Genomic DNA, 23,633 nt, shown 5'->3' on the forward strand with positions numbered 1-23,633 from the left:
ATGTTGTGTAGATGTTATAAGAAGAAATAATTTGTATTAATATTTGTTCCGTTTTTTATTAAATATTCATGAACGGTCATCAGACGCATAGTGGGTAAGTTCACAATGGGTGAGTTACCACCTAAGCCTATTTTAAGGTTAAGTTAACTGCTACTAAACAGTAAATGCATTACTTCTCAGTAAGTACATGAAACTACTACTTCTTCGCACTTTCTTCCTCTTCCTCTTCGTTGCTTCGGAAGACACGTTAAGCCGATGACGGTCTCGTTACTTCTTAAGTAATAACCGGGTAGTAAGTATATAGTCGTTACATGAGCCACGTCAGGGGGCTTGGGCGGCTCAGTATTAACCGTGACACCACGGTCGGTTGGTAATCCACCTCACAACCCACAGGATTAAAGAGACTAATTTTTTATTCAAATAAAATAATTAAATTAAATTGAATTGCTTGATTTCAGGTTACTAAGATCTATAATTTACAAAATATTCAAATAAATTATAATAATAAATACAATAAAATCATAAAATAATATAAATAAAAATGAAATAATATAATGGTTCAAATAAAAAGTTACCTGCTTATATATAGATGCATAAAGCATTTATGATTTTTGTAACCAATCTTACCTAGCCTGTCGTGTTGGGCAAAGGCCTGCCTCTAGTTCCTCTATGACTTCACGAATAAAAAAGAAAGAAAGAAAGAAACATTTATTACTTCCGGACACCACAGACACAGACAGACAGAAAGACACACACAACAGACAGAGCCACAACACACACACAAACACACACAGACAGAGCTGCAAGAGAAAGGGCTAGGCGTACATCATCACTAACCACTAATTTAAGAGCCACGCTCTTATCGGTAAAGCGTTCTCCATGCTACTTTTTTAGGGAACAATAGGACAGTGGATTCCCTCTTGCCTTCCGCCCCGCAGTACTCTGTCTGACGCGAGTGGGATGGCGCCCAGAGTAGTCTATTTCAAAGTCGTACTATATATAGGACTCCTGTCTTCCACCTCTGAATAGTACTGACGTACCGTTTACATATACATACAGTAGATACCGCGATCAGACCCAGAAGGCCAGGTCAAGAGTCCTTTAAACCGGCGGCAAGCAAAAGTGGTGTGCCACGACCTTAGTAAGTGGAATTCCGTGGTTTCTTCCTACGCCAACGGGGAATAAGCGTAATATTTTGTATGTATTTATGTAAATGAACCTCCTTTTTCTAGGCCCTGTACCGCATAATAAAAAAAAAATTGTAACCTAAAAAACGCAAAAAAGCTACGCACTTTATACTGTTACCTCACAAACCCACCGCCTATATATGAACACGACCAACCTGTTAAGAAACTCAAACAGCACACTGACAGGACGACCATTCAACTCAAGATAGCAAACTGTTTTCCGATACTCATCCCCAGTAGGATTAGTCATTTCCCTCCCTCTGCGCTTATATTTAGTAAGTATCTACCTACTCAATAGAGTTTACACAAAAGTGAGTATATTTCCACCGATGAGTATTTGAATGGAACTTATCGTTATCGGCTTGCGGTGTGCGGAATCAAGCGTATCCAACAATTTACGACTTCTCTATCTACCTCGAATTGAACATAGCGTAAAGATACGTAAGGACGGTATGTACCTATGTACGAGAGAGGAAGGTAAGTACGCATTTCCGATAACAATAGGAGAAATCGATTGGTTCTAGTTACACTGATATGAGCATAAAACAGCATGAAACTGGACGACCATATTATAGCATAATATATAGGTTTATGGGCCCAGATCTTAAAATTTATCACTCGTTTGAATATATAACGGCCTCGGAGGTCCGGTGGTTGAGAGTCGAGCTCATGATCCGGAGGTCCCGGGCTCGAATCACTTTGTGATCCCCAGTTTGATCAAGACATTACATAGGTTGATATGATCACCCAAATTTACGGCACATAATTCATACTTCGGAAGGCACGTTAAACCTTTGGGCCAGGTTACTACTTAGTGATGTAAGTACGTAGTCGTTACATAAGTCATGTCAGGGGCTTTTGGCAGCTCACTAATCTCTGACACCAGGGTTGATGAGGTTGGTAGTCCCACAACCCACACGATAGAAGCAGACTCGTTTGGATTCTAGGCACATACGAACGTGTTTGTAGAAATTTGGACGGCAAAGTCTAAAAATAGCTACACGTTTCATTAAAATTCGGTAGACTGTCCTCTGAATGTTCGTGCTAATCTTGAGAACCACAGAATGTATTTTCACGCGGTTTTTATTGTTATGACTCCATTGGTCCAGAAAAAGTACCTACGGAGTGAAAAATATACGCAGGATAGGAACCCTAATTTTAGATAAAGTGAAGAACTTTGCTTCTGCTGCGACATATATAACATCGCGCCTGTATCCACCCGAAGGGGTAGGGCGATGTTAACTACCTCCACCAAAGTTATACGGAAACATAAAATACAAACAGCCGGAGGCAGTTCATCGCGTTTGTTCTTCGCTTTCTTGGTCTTCTTCTATCATGTGGGTTGTGAGGTGAATTACCGACCTCATCAACCCTGATGTCAGGGTTATTACTGAGCCGCCAAAGGCCCATGACATCAACAAATCTAGGGATCACAACGCGCTTCTTGGGATATTTCCCCACCGGGATTCGAACACGGGACCTCCGGAACGCGAGCCCAACGCTCAACCCCTGGACCACGGAGGCCGTTACTTCGTTTTCGGTAATACATCACATTTATTATAAATGGACGAATATGTTTGGGAAGTATATAAAACAACATTGCGCTAGGTGCATGCGCCGTAGACACACTATCATAAGACTGTTATTTAAAATTAACTTTTAGAAAAACGCGTCAGGCAGAACGATGCGCCTAAAAAGGTTACATCATCACATATAATACGTATAGGTATACGTATACACCACTTGAGGAGCTCGGTGGCGCAGCGGTTAACGCGCTCGGCCTGCGATTGTTGAAGTAAAGCAACTTTCGCAAAAGCCGGTCATAGGATGGGTGACCACAAAAAAAAGTTTTCATCTCGAGCTCCTCCGTGCTTCGGAAGGCACGTTAAGCCGTTGGTCACGGCTGCATTAGCAGTCGTTAATAACCATCAATCCGCACTGGGCCCGCGTGATGGTTTAAGGCCCGATCTCTCTATCCATCCATAGGGAAGGCCCGTGCCCCAGCAGTGGGGACGTTAATAGGCTGATGATGATGATGATGATACTCCCACTCTTCGCCAGCGTTGTTAAAGTAACATGTAATAGGGGGCGAGCCTACTGTCATTAACCGGGCATAAATCCTGAACACTTCGTCATATCAATTATGTATTATGACCCAAACATCTGCTGCGACACACAAAATAAGATGCATTGTCATTAACTTTATTTACAATAAACTTTTATTTACAGTGTGTATGTGTTTGTTTTTTTAATCTTTAACAACAAAGCTGAATAACCCATCAGCTAATAAAATAAGTCCACTGTTGATTTTTACGACATACTCGAGGTGATAAACAATATAACATTCTCAGATTTTCTTAACGGCGGCCCTGAGAATTCAAATAGAACTGCAATAAACCATAATTCATTATAATATATTAGGTGGTCTGCAAGAAATATACCTATTATATTTCTCATGACATGTAGAAAAGACAGTCAATTTTCTTGCTCTGCGCTGTTGGTCTAACAGACAGGTGAATCGTGGGCACTCGTTCATCTTGCTATGGATTTACCTCTGACTAGCCCAATTCGGAATATAGGCATAAGCTTATGTTTTATTACGCATCTCTTCTGGGGGTTTGGGAAAATTGACAAGAAAAATGGATTATATGCCATACATAAGGCATAGAGAAGTATATTTTTTAAATGAGAAGGTCCCAATATGACGTGAAAATTTTTATTGATAGTTATTTTCCAAAATGCCCGGCAACAAAACTTGAGTCGATTTTTTAGTCCATCGGGGTTTTAGCCTTAGTGAAAAAAATGTATGAGATTGACATGTCACCTTATGTCACCATAATGTTCCATACATTCTTATAACTGTCATTGTCGATTGTCATAATCGTTTTCTATTTGACTAAGGCCCTTGAGCATATTATTATGTGTAGGTATTGTATAAGAAATCAGCTCTAACGCCTTACAATAATAGTATGACAAAAATGTATGGAATTGACATGTCACCTTATGTCATCATAATTTTATTCTTATACATTGTTATACCTGTTACTGTCGATTCATACTAGTTTGCTACTTGGCTAAAGCCCCTGTGTATTATGTGTAGGTATTTTATAAGAAAACAACCCTAATGCCTTAGAATTACTTCGGATTTAAGAAGCAGTTTATTGGCGATATTTTAAGTTGTTAAGTATTTAATGAGAATCCTTACAACATCTGAAGTCGGTGATTTGCTAACTGACATATCAGTATTTTTTGCCCAAGTGATTTGTGTCTTATTGACAATTGTAAAAGGAGCAAATCAGTTTCGCCAAAACTAGGAGTTACGTCAGTTCGCGACATTAACGACGATTTGTCATACCCAGTAGAGAGCTTGAAGAAAACACGCTTCAAAAAATCTCGTAACATTAGACAAAAGTCACAAAAATTCTTTGCCGAGAGACTGTAACAAATACCACATTACTTTTTATTAGTCACCAACCACACTAGCAAACACCATTAATAACACGCAAAAAGCCAGTTACAAACTTACAACAGAGTCGGTATAATCATTATGAGTTGGTGAGACTTGCTAGCCCAAATCATCTGAAGGTTGACATTTGCTAAACCGACTTCATGACGTTTATAGTTTTTAGTATCGCATGTAATTAGCTCTTCAATAGAAGACGGTCATAGAATGCGATCGTTTGAAACACATTAAAACATTTTATGTTTATGACATTGCCACATACCGACCAACTGCTGTTTTGCAGTGTTCAGTTTCCTATACGGGGTTTTTATAACAGTTATTATCATTTGATAAGTGACGATGCAGCCTGAGATTTACTGGCCTTGAAACGCAATTCCACACAATGTTTTTGTACACCGCTGAGTACGTGATAATGATCAAAACATTAATTTCGAAAATCATTGGTTTAGGCCCGTGCTGGATTCGAACCTGCCAATTTCCAATAAAAATTCTCATTAGATCAAGTTTAACATAAAATAGATCTACTCAGAAAAAAAAATCACACTAGATCTATGATGGATCTGGAGAATGGATCTACTGAGATTGAAGGACAGTGAGAGTCAAGCGTTCTTCCAACTAAAAAAAAAAGTTTCATATTTTTACTTGGATAAAGTAAAGACTTTATATAAATAAAAAAGAGTAAAACGAAAACAACGCCTTTGTTTGTCTGAGGAATCACGTAACTATGAAGTGTGTAGTGAATTTATATAGGTACCATTCGTATACATTTATACGATTTAAGATTACAGTCGCAGGATTTACGACCGATTGTTTTTGAACGCAATAATCAAGCGACGATCATTTTACTGAGTTTATGCACTACACGAACTACTCTGAACCAACTCTTGGCATTATTATGAAACTATTCTAAATAATATACGTACTTACTTACCCTATTAATAGGGTTTTTTTTCCAACTAGTCAAATCGGTTACTTTTTTTACTGAACGTCAAAACTCGACGGGAATGGGAAAGCAACTTGACGTCATAGAAAGACGTGACAAAAAGTCTCACTTATTATTACATTTTTCTTTATTAAAATTCATAAATAATAACTTATTAATAGAAACATAATAAACTATTTCTATTCTATAAAAAAATAATCATTTTTTGTTACCTTTAAATCTGTCTTCATTTAGTAATCAGAATTTCATAATTTATATTTGATCTAGAAAACTATCCAGTTATATTTTATGAGTTACATATTCTACTAAATACAAGGTTCAAAAAGATTTATGGACAAAACAGTATGAAACAAGAAAAAAGGTGTATTTCCCTGAAATTCTTCCGAATAACTTAAAAGATAGCTTATCATGGCAAACTATGGATTTACCTCCCCCTCCAAACGGCCACCATGGTCCAGTGGTTGAGCGTTGTGCTCACGATCCGGGGGTCCCGGGTTCGAATCTCGGTGGGGAAATATCAAAAAAATAGTTTGTGATCCCTTGTTCGGTTAGGACATCACAGGCTGATCACCTGATTGTCCGAAAGTAAGATGATCCGTGCTTCGGAAGACACGTTAAGCCGTTGGTCCCGCTTACTACTTACTGATGTAATTAAGTAGTTGTTACATGAGTCATATCAGGGACCTTTGGCGGCTCAATAGTAACTCTGACAACAGAGTTGATGAGGTTGGTAATCCACCTCACAACCCACACGAGAGAAGATTTTATTTATATATCGTCGCCTTTCAGCGAAAACCACGTAAGTGCCTTTTTAAAAAATCATATTCGGATGTGGTTATTGCTAACAAGCCCTTGCAATAAGATAAGTAATGTATAGATAGGTATATAATATATATATATATATATATATATATATATATATATATAAAACAAAAAACAATATATATATAATATATTATATGGGAAATATATAAGGGAAAGTGAAAGTATGTCGGTCTGTATGTTTGTTCGTCTTTCATGGCAAAACGAAACGACAAATTGACGTGAATTTTCTAGTGGAGATAGTTGAAAGGATGGAGTGCGACATAGGCATATTTTTTGTTTCTAATCCCCCACTCCTCTAAAATGGGGGTAGGAAGTTTGTATGGAGCATCCCTCAATTTGCAAGGTACAAAGCTAAAAATTGGTATGCGGACTACTTGTGACTAACAAAAAAATCGTGCATATTTTTTTTTAATCTGCCCATTCAAAGAGGGGATGAAATTTTATGTGGGACTTTTCGCAGTTTTCAAGGTAGGAAGCTAATAATTGGTACATTAGAAAAGGGGAACCGTGTTATCCCTAATTTGACGCGAGCGAAGCCGTGGGCAAAAGTTACTCATAAATTGTTGAGGGCTCAGTTCCCTTAAAACATGATTCAACACTCAGCGCCAGATTTTACACAGCAACCGGAGTTTTAAGCCGCCCAAGCGCACTGACTTGGCTTAACGACTGGCGTCATTAGTCGCCAGCTAAAAAAAAAGAAGTAAAAGTCTCAGTTCAGGCTTGAAAGGGCGCGTTTTCCTGCATTCGTTAGCTGATTTAACAACATTACAAGTATTTCTCTCACGTACAATACCAAGAGATTCTAAGACCTTTTTTTTTATAGACCTCTTGATATCTAACCGTTACAGCGCGTGAGTTATAGTCGTAAGATACCCGTAAGGAAGACCTCGGACCTCTACTGAATTCGGTTTCTGATTCATTTATTTATCTTTTTAGGGTTCCCAACTGTAACGAGTAAAAGCCCTTATAAAATCGAAATACACATTATAGAAGTCATCATCATCAATTTAAGAGCCACGCTCTTGTCTGTGTAGCATTTTCCATTCCAGTCTATCAAAGGCCAATTCCTTGACTTCCCTATAAGACACGACGTTAACCTTTTCTTTAATCTGTTCCATGTAAGCTCTTCTTGGTCTTCCCCTTCCTCTCTTTCCTTCTAGCTTTCCTTCTATGATTATAGAAGTACCTAAAAGTAATTTAATTTGGTATATTGACTAAGTACTTACAAAAAGTAGGAAGTAGTACGGAACGCCGACCAAAATTCTTACGAACCGTACGCAATGTCAGAATGATCAGTTTAATCATGACATTATTAAAAAAATGATGACGTCATCAGAAGAATTCGGTAAGTAATGGCATTGGATGACATCTGAATTTTTCCTTTTCCTTGTCCTTCTCAATTCTCTGAGAGTCCTTATCAATTCAAATATACGTACTTACTTTATTGCACACAAACAAAACATGTAAACATTAATAAAACAAATACCAGAAAACAAAGTTCAGTATAAAACCGAAAATTGTTGTGCGTTTCCAAATCGTGAACTCGAAAGTCATTATCATGATGAAGGCAAACCGTTTCCGAAAGATTTCAAAGATCTTCAAAGAGTGCGCAAGTATTCTTTAGTTGGAATAATACCTTAAAGTATTCCGTTGGATAAATTACATGACTCCAATAAAATATACTAACCAAATGTAACCGTAATGCCATTTCAAAAATTGGGTTCAAATCCCGGTGGGAACATGATTATGTTCCCACCGGGATTTGAAAATCACAAAGTGATTTTTGTGATTACAAAAATCACTTTGTGATCCCTAGTTTGGTTAGGATATTACAGGCTGATCATCCGAAAGTAAGATGATCAGTGCTTCGGAAGGCACGTTAAGCCGTTGGTCCCGGTTACTATTCACTGATGTAAGTGAGTAATCGTTACATGAGCCATGTCAGGGGGCCTTTGGCGGCTTAATCATAACCCTGACACCAGCGTTGGTGAAGTTGGTATTCCACCTCACAACCCACACGATAAAAAGAAGAAGTAGTGTTGCAGTAAGATTTATCATCATATCCATTTTGTGACGGGTATCAAGAGGGCTGCTGGTTGGTTAACTTATAGACCTCTGCCCACCCCGATCGGGATATGGGCGTGACTTTATGTTTGAATATAGGATAATACATTAGGTATATATACTCGTACTTATCTTTCGAACCGAGGGAGACTTTCCTTTGAGCTATTCGCAAATTCCAAAACCAAATGTTACGCATTTTTGCTGTTTTGTAATATTTCGCTCCACATGCTTTTATTAAAAAAAAATTATAGCGGATTACCTTTATTTATACTTTTTCATTTTCTTTTATTAAACCACTTGTAGACTGCAGTGGCTGTAAATAGAAAAAGGATTAACTTGTTTTGATCGAAATGTTTTCCTGCGTAAATACGAAGGTATTTGTTGTACCTATAGGGGGAAAAATATGAGTCATCGGATACAAGCCACTCCTTATATTTTCATCCGAATACAGATAAGTCCATTCAAAGGCCAGGCGCGCACTACGAGTTTTTCGCCGCGCGGCAGAAAAGAGCAGCGGCATAATGTCGCACTGTAATACTGCGCCGCTGCGGTGGCTCTGCCGTCAAGTGCGCGCAATACAATTTAAAACTGTTTGGTACAGTATTTCAGTGCGACATTATGCCGCTGCTTTTTTCTGCCGCGCGGCGTAAAACTCGTAATGCGCGCCAGGCCTAATATAGAGTACTTACTTGCATTATGTATGAATTACGTTTTTACCTTAGAAAATTCTAAAATAAACCTGCCTTATTTGAGATATGTTGGTGAGTACCTACTTTTCTTAGCGCAATCTCACAATCTCAGTAGTAGATAATAAATACGCAAATACCTAAGAAAACATATTATGTTTTATAGATAATTTGCAAACCAAAAACACATTAACACAGGTTATTTTTTATTATTTTAGTGTAAAAGTTACAAAAGAATGTCATTAAGAGAAAAAGTCCGCTGACTGGAGGTTTCATTGCAGCTTGATTGTAGCTGAAGTAAGGATGTCAGAAGTATTTTTTTTGTTTTGTTGAACAGAATAAATACAGATCTAAAAGTTAATACCAATTTATACTTCATCAGACTTAACTTTGGGAAATATCCCGCTGGCCGCTGGCTGGCTGGTCGGTTAGAAAACTTTGTATTTCCGTTTTTTTAACGGAACAAATTCTGTTTTCAGCATAATTCAGTAGAACAAATCCAGATCTAATTCTCTGCATCACTCTTATGTCTTCCAGACAGGGGATCCCGCTGAGTGTAGACACATTAGAATTAAAGGGGATATTTTATTTATCTTCACTCCTCTTATTTTATTATTTTTTTTCAAAAAAAAAACAAACCCCAATAATCACAGACAACCCTTGTTATTTTTAAAACAAAATACTTCCTTCCGTCTCATTCATTAACCATAAACAACCAAACCCCATTAATTTTCCTTCCATAGTACAACAATACAACTCTTTATTGCACTTAAAATAAATATTAAAAATAAACCGTTATAATCAGTTAGATAGTATAATCAGGTAGAGAGGAAGGGGAAGACCAAGAAGAGCTTGCATGGAACAGATTAAAGAGAAGGCGAACGTCGTGTCTTATAAGGAGGTGAAGGAATTGGTCTTTAATAGACAAGAATGGAGATAGCTACACCAACAAGAGCGTGGCTCTTAAATTAGTGATGAGATAGTACAATAGGCGGCCTTATTTGCTAAGGTAACAGTCTCTTCCAAGCAACCTTTAGGTATAGGAAATGAATTTAATAAAAGCTTAGTATTCTCTCCTTTTTCTTATCAATCTTAAGGTGAGAGCCTTTTGCGCTCCCCGTTTGTCCGGCCAAGTAGTTAATGCCATCTGCGGCAAACCTACAATTAGTACTCGGTATATTACGTGGCCTTACTGGAGGTAAATCATTTTTGAAATAGATATTTAACTCGTAACTAAATACACCCCAGAAGCAACTTTATAATTAAGTGGCGAGACCATTTCCTGGGTTTCAGTACTCATTCTTATAAAAGCTGTAGAAGATCACAAAGGGATCTATTGTTTCAACCGCTACAATTAACTTTACTAACCGTGAAAGTTTTTTCTTTATAAAAATAAAAAATACGTTACAAGAAACGTTGTATTAAGAATTTATTTCATTACAGAATAAATTATTTACCTGCTCATTATTTATCATAATGTCTATAACTTTAATATCTATAACTTTTTTTGTGATCTGGAGGTCCGGTTTCTATTCCCGATGGGGACATTGTCGAAATTACTTTATGAGACTGTCCTTTGTTTGGTAAGGACTTTGCAGACTTAAATCACCTGATCGTCCGAAAAAGTAAGTTGATTCCGTGCTTCGGAGGGCACGTTAAGTCAACGGCAACGGCCGCCTATTAGCCGAAAAACGCTTTCACTAACCGGCAGTAGAGCAGCGTGGTGGAGTATGCTCCATACCCGCTACAGTTGATTAAGATAAGGTCAGTGCCGTATATAGACTGTTTATGTTATGTACATTATGTTTTTAACAACTTCGTACTTTGCAGCGGTTATATCAATTTTATTTAATTATTTTAGAACACATTTTAGCTTCGACAATGACGAACTAATCATTGGTCATTGGTAACATTGTGCTATTTATTACAATAATTAGGTACCCGTTTGTGATTTGTGAGTTTTAGTTTACTGTTCGCATTGTTCCGTTAGTGCAACACTAACACTGTTTTTCGAAAGAAATAAATTAAGTACGACAAATAAATGTAAAAAATAATTTCAAGCTCATACCATTATACCTACAAAAATGAAAGTCGGTTACGGTTACTCATTAAACAGAGTTCCGTATTTGTAGCAAATTTACAAACGACCGTCCTAAAACCGCTCTCGGCATCCTGTTATTTTGATGGACGCCAGAATTCCACAGTGTATAGTATAACCTACTGTATATATTAAACTCGACTCTATAATCATAACAAGGAAACATTTGATAAACAAGATTTTATAGCTATTGCTATCATTTGGGAGACCACGCGGCCCCGGCCATCCGGCGTGATGAAACGCTATTGTCTAATAACGTTTTGGCATTCTTACATACCCAGGAATACGGGTGAAGACCTCAACGGTTACAGAGGCGGGATGGGAGCTATCGGTACGGCAATGCAGGACGGAAGGGGCGAATCACAGGGACCGTAACCTGGAACCTGACAGAGGGCAGCAACAACAGTCAGTACTATTCAAAGGCGGAGGACAGGAGTCCTAGTACGGCTTTGAAATAGACTACTCTGGACGCCATCCCACTCGCGTCAGACACAGTACTGCAGGTCGGAAGGCAAGAGGGAAACCACTGCGCTATTTTTCCCTAAAAAGTAGCATGGAGAATGCCACACCGACAAGAGCGTGGCTTTTAAATTAATGATGATGATTGATACATGAAATAGGTATTGGAAGCATGCATGGTTTTGCATGCAATATTTAAGTATGAAAAATTTCGAGTACCTGATCAAGCTCTTACGGCTATCCCACTGTGATTTTAAAACGCACTCTTGATTATCAATACTTATTTATTCCTAATAATATTTATCGAACACTATAAAAAACCTTATCGCGAAATCGTATCGTAGCAACAAAAAATCAAACGGACGGTTTTAATATTTAAGTACATTAATTTACCAAAGTTGTACGTAAATGTACTTTTATAAGCGTAGATCGAGAAAAGAATTCGAATTTAATGAGAAGCTGTTTATTAATTGAATTATTTAAGGAGATGTGTATGTTTTAATACGCGATTACACGGCAGCGCGTGCGTAGTCTTATCACAGAAGAGGGGCAAAGTCAACTAGCAAAGGAACCATAAAAAGTTCTTTTTTTTTTCACTTAAGAACTACACGCGTGTGTAAATATATTTGTGTCTGAAAGGGATGTACAATACAAAGTAATGTATGAAAGTAGGAAAGATTTATTTTTGTTAGTACATGCCTACTCTTAAGAAATATGAATTAAACATTTAGGTTTACAAATCAAATAATTTTAGAATTACTTTGTTTTGTCTGCTATTTAGTACCTAGTCTAATAGTCTATATTGTTAGTCTCGACTCGTTTTCTAGAAAATATTTATAATCAACAAGCGCTTCATTCGACCGCTTGTGAGATCGTAAAATATTAATTGTTAGGTCTCTGTCGGTAATTATTAGTAAGGGCCTTGTTTATATATGCACGAGGCGTAGAATAGCGTGTTCTCATAGCGACATTCTATATACACAGGTTAGTGACACCGGGTTCGAAAAACATCATAGAAGGAAAACATTAAGGAAAGAGAGAAATGGATAGACCTTTTATGAAACAAATAAAAGAGACGTTGCAGGTCGTATCGTATCAGGAGGTGAAGGATTTGGCGGGAATAAGAGAGGAATGGCGATTACTTCACGACAAAAGCGCAGCTCTTAAATAATCAGAGAGACAGACACTGTACCGAGTACTGAGGGGGATGATTAAGCTAATGATTTTCCGTTATAATATCAAGTGGAATTTTCCGTCGCACAAATACTGAACGGAAATAATTTAATAAAGAACACTAACATTTGCAACGGATTTCCACATTACATTAACTCAGAATCATTATCTTAATCATCCCCCCGTCTGTGGCGCAGTGGTTGAACGGTGGGCTCACGATCCGGAGGTGCCGGGTTCGAATACCGGTATCACAAGAATTACTTTGTGAACCCTGGTTTGGTTAGGACATTGCAGGTTCATGACCCCATTGTCCAAAAGTAAGAAGTCCGTGCTTCGGAAGGCTGTTGGTTCCGGTTACTACTTACAAACGTAAGTACGTAGTCGTTATATGAGCCATGTCAGGGCCTTTGGCGGTTCAATAATAACACTGACACAAGGGTTGGTGAAGTTGGTAATGTACCTCAAAACCCGCACAACAAAAGAGACGACTTTACATTCGTCGCCACGCTTTGTTTATAAATATATCTCTCTAATACATAAAAGTATGAAAGAGCTTAACTTGATTGCCTGGCCGGTGAATAACATTCCCGAACCACAGAGAATAGACCTAAAGATTGTATGGCTGGTGAATAACATTCCCGAACCATAGATAATAGACCTAAAACTTGGAAAATTATACTTCTGAAAATTCAAATAAAGAAAATGTGATACAATAGTCTTATATTTTTTTTTATGATTTTGGTTTGTTTTTCTTTTCTTGTTTTTATTTTTTGTTTTTTTTTTTGTGTATTGATATCCGTGTGGTTTCTGTCCTGTGTTGAATGTAATGTACCTGTCTGTCTGTGTCTGTGGTGTCCGGGAGTAATAAATATTTCTTTCTTTCTATTATTCGTTTACGGTGTAGCGTTCATAATAATACTATGAGCATGCTTCGTGGACTCGGGTGAGAGCCTTCAGTGCTCCCCATTTGTCCGGCCAAGTAGTTAATGCCATCTGCGGCAAATCTACAATAAGTCACGTCAAAAAAAAAAAGCTTCGTGGACTTCATTTTCGTATCTTTACGAAAATAGGTACATAAATCGCGCACCACTAAGTTAAATCTCTCTAAAAAGACGCTTTATTATAATCCCCTAGTCAACAAGAACTTACATTAACACCTCAAAATACAAATGCTACTTTGTGTACTCACTTCTTTCTTGAAATATTATTTCGTTTCCTTTTTTAAGATGTAGCTGAAATATATTTATCGTAATATAATATACAAACACGTTAATAATGTATTTGGAGATGAAATGTCTGCGATATTTTGAATTTAAATTATGGAGTAATATCCTACGTAAAACTGAAACATATTATTTGTGGGATAGGCGAAAGAACGGGGTAAGTTTAAAGGTTTGTAGGTGGTACTTACTATAAGTAGGTATAAAAGGAATCCCCGGATCAGAAGGCTCAGAAACTGATTAAATCTCAACGGGTCCCTTCACGCAAAGTATACATTTCTCAAATGAAATTCGACGGCTACATCGTAGTAATATACGCCAATTGCCATGGTGAACGAAAATAAAAAATAAATAATTATATTTTATTTTATCTTCGCCTCTGGCAACAAAATCCACGAAGAGATGATGAACTTGTTAGCTTTTTAGTATAAGTAATGTTAAATTTATTTATATTTATAAGTACAGAGTGTTAGTGACGTCGTAACGAAAACTTTGATGGTTGATTCAAACCATGATTCTGAGTTAATATCAAGTGGAATTTTCTGTCGCCAATCATCCCTCTCAGTATTCGTTACGACGTCACTTACTCCCTGTATCAGTTATTTTCAGTTCCATACTTTTGCGACAGAAAATTCAACTCAGAATTATGGTCTGAATCACCCATCAAAGCTTTCGATGTCACTAACACCCTGTATAAAAATAAAATAATAATATCGCATTACTTATACTAAAATCTAACAAAGTCTGTCAACCTAAACCACGTCTAAACTCAATATTCATTTTACGAGTAGTTCGAGCTATTGTCAGAATAATAACTTGTTTTATGAAACTTCTGACATAAGTAATAAGTTACTTAACATTATTGTTTTTTATTTGGAATTTAGCCCCAAATTTTACTCTGGAATTATATTTTTTTGTGAGAGTTGCCAAGATTTTAGTGTGGATTTTCCAGCGTGCTGTCGTTTATAAACGTTCCCACCAGACCTACATAACGCAAAGTTGAAAATGTCTCGAGCACCTTTCCAGCGGTAGGTACAGTTTCCGTCTTTGAAAACCTCCATATAACGAAAAACGCCGGTCATGTGCGAATCCGCCACGCGCACTAAAGGTTCCTTACTGCCGTAAATTATAAACGAAAAGTATAAAACCGAAATACTCTTTTTCATAATGTAATGAAACCCGTTTCTTAGTGATTCAAAAATATACCTACTGAAATGGTTTCGTAAAATATTTTATCTTTAAGATGATTGGCCAATTAAAACCCTACGAAAATCGGGTCATACTTTAAGTACCTAACCATGTTGAATTTATAGTTAAATCGGTTTTTAGTTTTTAGTAGGTATTAGAATCTTGGATTTTATCTTTCATAAACTGAATCACGTAATTGTGCAAGAGAGAGCAAAGGCACAAATTCTTACAGCTTTTTAAGGCTTTAAAAGTAAGTAGTACTTTTTAATATTTGTTTTAAATGCAATAAAGAAATTTTGTATTGTATTGTAGGTACCTGTTTAAAGGAAATATGCAGTATCCTTTATTTCGCAACAACGAGCCAAATTGATTATCATAATATGGGGAAAATCCTTTGCATCGATTACGGCGCTAACAATGGCGCTAACACATCAATGCGCCGATCTATTAATCGAAGCTAACTTCCTACTTGGGGTACAACTTTTGAATTTACTGACCCTTTCCTGTTCTGTTTTGTCATCTTGTTCGTATTTCCGTATAAGTAGATCCCCTCTATCGTAGCAATCTACATATATACTTTCGGCTTTATCTCCGACTCTCCACAAAACGGTTACGAGCATGCAACCATGTCGTATTCCAGCCGCATTTTGGCGACTCACGCCGCAATGTGATTGCTTCATCCAAAAATCGTGCAATTTTGCGGCGACCAAAGCTTTAAGGTTACACAGAACTGAATCGCTCAATTTCGGCGAGTGTAAAGCTTGATACATTCAGATGCGTAACGGCGTTTGTGGTCCAATGGTTGTATATGTAATAATTCCCGGTGGGGAAACGTCTAACAAAAAACTACTTTTTTAACTTACGGGGACTGACGAGACTATTAAACGTGCCATCCGAAGCGCTTAATAATTTTATTTTTCAGACAATCAGGTGATTTCAGCCTGCAATGTCAAACTAGAGATCAAAACGTTACATGTGTCGTGATATGCCTATTATAAAGCCTTTTGGTCCTCGAGACTGCCATCATTCTCTTCTTGAATGACAAATCGATAACGACTCTTGTTCTTGTGCGAAAAAAAATTAAAAAAAAAGAAAAAAATACAGGGTGTTAGCGACATCGTAACAAAAACTTTGAGGGGTGATTGAGGCCATGATTCTGAGATGATATCAACTGGAATTTTCTGTCGCAAAAGTATGGAATTGAAAATAATTAAAAAAAAGCACTAAAATTTTCAGGAATATTCAGACTGAAAATTCCACTTGATATCAACTCCGAATCATGTTCTGAACCATCCCCCTCAGTATTCGTTACGGTGTCACTAACACCCATACCTACTTGTATGGCTACCGTATGTACTTGTGTGGGGTGTAAGTGACATCGTAACGAATACTGCGGGGGATGATTCAGCTGATTATTCTGAGTTAATATCAAGTGGAATTTTTCATCGCAAAAGTATAGAATTGAAAATAATTAAAAAAAAAACTAAAAAAAACATGAATTTTGCGACGAAAAATTCCACTTGATATTAACTCAGAATCATGGTCTGAATCATCCCCCTGAGTATTCGTTACGATGTTACTAACACCCTGTATATTCATTAAAAAAGATGTGTGTAAATGACAAACCCTTCATGTCAATGCATCGTATACGTTTGATATATTATGATGAGCGCACTTATATCAATCTTTAATAATATTTATTTATTTTTACCCACGACGGAACGGAGCAGGTATATGCGTTTAGGGTGAGAGATGTTTGTGTGTGCGTTTGTGCAAAGAAATGTTATTAATTATCTTCTAAACTAATAATCCGATTTTGATGCGGTTTTCAATAACGGGTTTGTGTTTGATGAGTTCATGTTATTAGACAGGTGTCATGTCTGTAACTCACTAGGGGGCGCCACAATATTAGTGTTTAGAATAAATATTATTCGAAACGCCTCTTCAATTTATAATAGCAATTTATTTGCAATAGTTTTTATTAGTTAATTGTTTTTGACAGGCGTGTTTTTTTTCGGTTCCATTGATTACACGTAATTACGTCGAACACGGTGCTGTTTCATTGCTACCTAAATCCCTTAAAAATCAGTAAAAAGGCATATCAGGCATATTCATGGTCCTGCGAGCCAGATTTCAGAGAAGATCACAATCAATAAATTGTAGATAAATTAATACGAAGTGATTGGCGAAGATTAAAGAAAAATCAAGATAGACTATAAGAGGTCGCTAATGACTGTTGAGTGTGGAAACTTAATTATTTGTTCGTTTCCATACTCAAATTCATTAGCTAGTGAGGAAAATAATTATATATTTTCTCTCAACCAACACCTTTACAACAGAACCTGTCATCACAGTAATATTATTTATTTAGATTTGAATAAGTTTATACAAAATTGTTTAATAACGACAGATAGAATATATCTATCTAAGTACTTTAAAAAAATTATATGTTCAGTACTAGTTTTTTATATTACAGACATTTCTGCCAGACCAGGCAGTAAACTTATTGACTGTACTGTCTTCTACAGTACAAAACCTTTTATTGACGGTAGTCAGCCATGTACCACGAATGGTACTTCATCTTTAAACTAGACAATAAGACAAAAGAGAAGCTTGGAATATTAAAACTAGTTCACCAAAATATTCAAGGCTTCTCTGGCAAAGAATTGGACATAGAATTATTTTTAGAGACATTTTTTATTGACATTTTATGTATTACTGAGCATTGGTTTAAGGATTATGAATTGTTATTCGGTTTTGAAAATTATCATTTGGCTAGCGCTTTCTGTCGAAAGATCAAATTACGTGGTGGCTCCCTTATTTTTATCAGAAATAGTTTAAAATATAAAGAACGCAAAGATATTACTGGACTTTCGATAGAGGGCACTATGGAGATTTCATGTATAGAAACAGAGAAACATATTGTTGTGGCCGTATACAGACCCCCATACAGTGCTAACTTCACAGTTTTTGAATCAGTGATGGAAAATGTACTGAAGGTCATATCCAAAAGTAATAAATCCATTATAGTGTGTGGAGATTTTAACGTTGATTTATATGAAGTAGATTCAATTACAACTAGATTTCTAAGTTTGTTTACATCTTTTAACCTTGTTAATATATTTATGGAGCCAACTAGAATTACAGAAACAACTGCCTCATGTTTAGATAACATTTTTTGCAATTGTGATTTCCAAGATAACAGTATCCTTAACTGTTTTAAGTCTGATCACAGTGGGCAGTTGGTTAGTTTTCCAGTACTTAAAAATGTGCAAAAAATTAAATTTAGTACTCGACCCATCACTGATAATCGGATAGAGAAATATCGAAATAGTCTTATTAGTAACTTACCTTGTCCAAACTTTGATACAGACAATCCTGACGATTTTTACAGGGATTTCTTCACTATTATCCATAAAGAATTTGAAAATAATTTTCCTCAAAAGGTAGTTACCAACAGTCAATCATTCAAGTTCAGTGACTGGGCTACCGTAGGCATTCGCAAAAGTAGAAATACTCTTTATTCTTTATATGAGGAAAAAACGTATACACACGCTGATAGTTTCAAAAGCTACGTCAAAAATTATTCTAAAATATTTCGAAGAGTGTGTTATACAGCCAAACAGATGCATATTAGTAGTAAAATAAAGACCGCGGATAATAAAATAAAGGCAGTTTGGCAAGTAATAAATAGTGAAACAAAGGCTTCTAAACCGCGTGAATTAGAATACAATATAGAATCGGGCACTGGGTTAGTAAAACAAGATAAAGATGTAGCTGAAGTTTTTGATAAATTCTTCACGAACATCCCTGTAAAAACTACAGAATCTCTCAGGTCCTCTCCTGTTCAAGCTGATATATTATTAAAAAGTAATGTTACTGCTTGCACTGAATTATTTGATTTTAAACGCGTTGATCCGAGTAGTATTGTTAAAGTATTCAAACAGCTGAAACTAAAAACCTCGAAAGATTTATGGGGATTGTCTCTCAAATTGATGAGCTCTGTTATTGATATCTTAGCACCATATCTAGCTTACATTTTTAATATGAGTGTTGAAAATGGCACTTTTCCAAATTTAATGAAAATCAGTAAAGTTATACCTCTTTTTAAATCGGGCACAAAATCAGACCCCACGAATTATAGACCGGTTTCTATTCTACCAGTACTTAGTAAAATTTTCGAGAAAATTATTCTCGACCAACTGCTATGTCATTTTAATTTAAATAACTTACTCAACAGCCGGCAGTTTGGTTTTACTAAGGGTCGGTCTACAACAGACGCGAGTGTGACATTTGTTCGACACATTTTCGATGCTTGGGAGAAGTCGCAGAATGCCGTAGGAGTATTCTGTGACTTGTCTAAGGCGTTCGACTGCGTGGATCACGAGACCTTGCTTTTGAAATTGAGGCACTATGGACTAAATAATGGAGCTCTCAGTTTGTTAAATTCATATCTAGGTGGTAGGATACAAAAGGTACAAATCAATAGTACAACTTCTTCGGGCTCTCATGTTCAAATGGGAGTTCCTCAAGGATCCATTTTGGGTCCGTTTCTTTTTTTAGTGTACATAAATGATTTACCTTATGTAGTACAGAACCAAGCTGACATTGTGCTGTTCGCGGATGACACTTCTCTTATATTTAAAATCGACAGAAAGTTAGAGGAATTTGACGAAGCAAACAGCGCTGTGTCGCAGGTTCTAAGTTGGTTTACAGTAAATAACCTAGTTCTAAATGCTAAGAAAACGAAGTGTATTAAATTTGTTCTACCAAACGTAAAGAAAGTAAATAATAACATTAAAATTAACGACGAGAAACTAGATTTTGTTGAACACACAGTTTTCTTAGGAATTACTGTAGATTCAAAACTTCAATGGGGCCCACATATTGTATCATTAGCGGGCAAGCTAAGTTCAGCAGCATATGCCGTCAGAAGGATCCGACAACTCACAGATGTACCCACTGCTAGACTTGTCTACTTCAGCTACTTCCACAGCATAATGTCTTACGGTATTTTGCTGTGGGGTCGAGCCGCTGATGTAGAAACTATTTTCATCATTCAAAAAAGAGCAGTTCGCGCTATTTATAAGCTGCGTTGTCGGGACTCTTTGAGGGAGCTGTTTAAAGAAATAAATATACTGACGGTCGCAAGTCAATATATATATGAAAACATTATGTATGTACGTAAAAACTTATCTCTCCTTCCGAGAAACTGTGAAAGGCATACTTACAATACAAGAAATAAACATAAAATTGCTATTCAAAATTCTAGATTAAGTAAATTAAATTCATCTTTTTTGGGGTTATGTATACGTTTTTACAATAAAATACCAGATAATATTTTAAATTTGTCAGAAAATAAATTTAAAGCTCACGTGAAGCTTACTTTATGTAAAAAAGCTTATTATAAGATTAATGACTACCTAAATGATAAAAATGTCTGGTATTGAATGTGTTCCTCTAGTTATTAAATAACTTGTAATGTATATCCTCATTGGTTTTTAAAAGATGTGTTGCTGTTGCAGTTTCTTGTCATTTCTTCTCCTCAGCCATAACACCTTGCGAAATGACGTAAATTCAAAAATGTTACATTGACCTTCAACAAGTTTATCCATGATAATTACGTTGAATAAATGATTCTGATTCTAGTGGCACGTGGATTGTGTGGTCAAGTGAATCAAATTCATCCAATTAATCCTCATTTAATTCATAAAGTTGAACCCATCACTCCATAATCAGGTAGTATTAAGTAAACAGCCTCCGTGGTCTAGTGGTTAGAGCGGTTCGATTCCCGATGGGGACATTGTCGAAATCACTTTGTGAGACTGTCCTTTGTTTGGTAAGGACTTTTCAGGCATGAATCACCTGATTGTCCGAAAAAGTAAGATGATTCCGTGCTTCGGAGGGCACGTTAAGCCGTTGGTCCCGGCTGTTAGCCGTAAAAGCACCTCCACCAACCCGCAGTGGAGCAGCGTGGTGGAGTATGCTCCATACCCCCTGCGGTTGATTGAGGGGAGGCCTGTGCCCAGCAGTGGGACGTATATAGGCAGTTTATGTATGTTATGTATTAAGTAAAGCAAAGTGTTGTTAATTACGGTTAGTATAATTTTAATTACATTTATTATTACCCACGACGGAACGGAGCAGGTATATGCGTTTAGGGTGAGAGATGTTTGTGTGTGCGTTTGTGCAAAGTAATGTTACCACCTATCCTTTAATCTAATGATCCGATTTTGAGGCGGTTTTCAATAACGGGTTTGTGTTTGATGAGTTCATGTTCTTAGACAGGTGTCATGGCTGTAACTCAATAGGGGGCGCCACAATATTAGTGCAAAACAATGTTGCAATATAATCAAAACGAAATGTCCGATTACAATTCTGTTTTCGGCAATGTGTACGTGGTAGCTTATTGCATGTTCCCAAATAATAAAAATTACGTCTTTAACTCACTAGAGGGTGCTACAATATTAGTGAAAAATAGTATTGCAATAATATTAAAACGAATTGTCCAATTTCAATGCGGTTTTCAGCAATGGGTTCGTATTTGAATGGTGCATGGTCTAAGATAAGTCTTATGATATTAACTCACTAGGAGGCGCTGCTATATTAGTGTGAAACGTTTATATTGGAATATTATTAAAATTAAAACGTATTGTCTGATTTCAATGCGGATTTCAGGAATGAGTTCGTGGGTGATTGGTGCATGTTCTCAGATGAGTGTTATAGAGGTAACTTTAAACAGAAAGCAACTGTATAATATTTAATAAGGGACTTAATATTATGTGGTAGGATGAATCACACTTATTGTTTTGCGAGATCTTACCTACACATTATCTATACTTATAATAAATCTGTAGAGAGGTCAATTCTGTACATTAAATATATTTTCAAAATAACTATCAGGGGGTGATTAGTGATCGATACTGATGCCAAAAATGCAATCAGTAAAATTTTTGTCTGTCTGTCTGTCTGTATGTTCCTTATAGAAACAAAAACTACTGGACGGATTTTAATGAAACTTGGTACAAGTATTCTTCATACTCCTGGGCAGGTTATAGTATACTTTTCATCACGCTACAATCAATAGGAGCAGAGTAGTGAAGGGAAATTTTGGGAAAACGGGAGAAGTTATACCATTTTTTAAGCTTCCGTCGCGTGAGCAGCCTTAATGGTTAAAGTTACATAGTAATCATGTATGACGGAAATATCTAAATATATAAAAGGAGAAACTGACTGACTGACATATCAACGCACAGCCTAAACGGCTAAACGTAGGCACTTGAAATTTGGAAGAGACGTAGCTTAGGTACCGTAGAGGTGCACTAAGAAAGGAATTCCCGAAATTCCTACGGGAACGGGAAAATCCTTTTGTATGAAAAATCTAAACCACTCAAGTTAGACGTTTGAAATTTAACATGTAGGTACCTTAGGTACCGTAGAGGTGCACTAAGAAAGGAATTCCAGAAATTCCTACGGGAACGGGAAAATCCTTTTGTATGAAAAATCTAAACCACTCAAGTTAGACGTTTGAAATTTGACATGCAGGTACCTTAGTAAACTTAAAGCTTAGTTGCAACAGGATATTGCAAAATTCCCACGGGAATGGGAGTTAGCGGGAAAAAACATTTGTATGAAAAAATCTAAACCGCGTAAGATAGGAGTAGATGTTTTTAATCTAGCATGCATGCATACCTAAGTTTAGTTATGGCTGCGTTTTGAAAAATGGGAGTTAGCGGGGAAAAAATGTTGTATGAAAAAATCTATACTGCATAAGTTAGATGCTTGAAATTTGACATGCACTCCCACACACACAAAGATCTCTCTTTTATAACACGCTACGCGGACGAAGTCGCGGGCAAAAGCTAGTATAGATTATAATTCGTATATGCTCTCTAAAAAGTCTGAAATAAAATTAAGCAAAATTAAAAATTTTGAAAAAAACCCACGACGGTAAAAATCTCATCGAAAAAGAATAAAATAACTCAAAACCCCCGACTTAACCCAATTATTATGTAACGAAATATTATATTAGACTTAAAAATACTTTCTAAAAAAGAGTTGATATCTCGAGACATCGGTAATAGATATACTTAAGTACCTAACAATGAATATGGATGTTTACAGTTTTTTCCTAACGTGTCTGTTTCTCGAAGATATACTTAAATGTAGCGATAATAATTTTACCATAATAATTGGGTTAAGTCGGGGGTTTTGAGTTATTTTATTCTTTTTCGATGAGATTTTTACCGTCGTGGGTTTTTTTCAAAATTTTTAATTTTGCTTAATTTTTAGCATAGTAATTTATAATGTAGAATGAGAAACACGTA

At 36.5% G+C, this 23,633-nt stretch overlaps 2 protein-coding genes across 4 annotated transcripts in view; one reads left to right on the forward strand and one right to left on the reverse strand.

The window, feature by feature from the left end:
* LOC126368569 (pyrokinin-1 receptor-like) overlaps nucleotides 1-23,633 on the reverse strand; it is a 140,338-nt gene that overhangs the window by 92,300 nt on the left and 24,405 nt on the right. The gene's annotated exons all lie outside the window — the stretch shown is intronic.
* Nucleotides 17,966-23,633, forward strand: part of LOC126368285 (uncharacterized) — a 36,412-nt gene continuing 30,744 nt past the window's right edge. Inside the window, exon 1 of the mRNA XM_050012181.1 lies at nucleotides 17,966-19,230. Coding sequence (XP_049868138.1) covers nucleotides 18,195-19,230 — 1,036 coding nt within the window. The 5' untranslated portion in view covers nucleotides 17,966-18,194. The remainder of the gene's footprint in view (nucleotides 19,231-23,633) is intronic.

The sequence above is a fragment of the Pectinophora gossypiella genome, chromosome 7, assembly GCF_024362695.1.
Source record: "Pectinophora gossypiella chromosome 7, ilPecGoss1.1, whole genome shotgun sequence".
NCBI classification, from domain to species: Eukaryota; Metazoa; Arthropoda; class Insecta; order Lepidoptera; family Gelechiidae; genus Pectinophora; species Pectinophora gossypiella.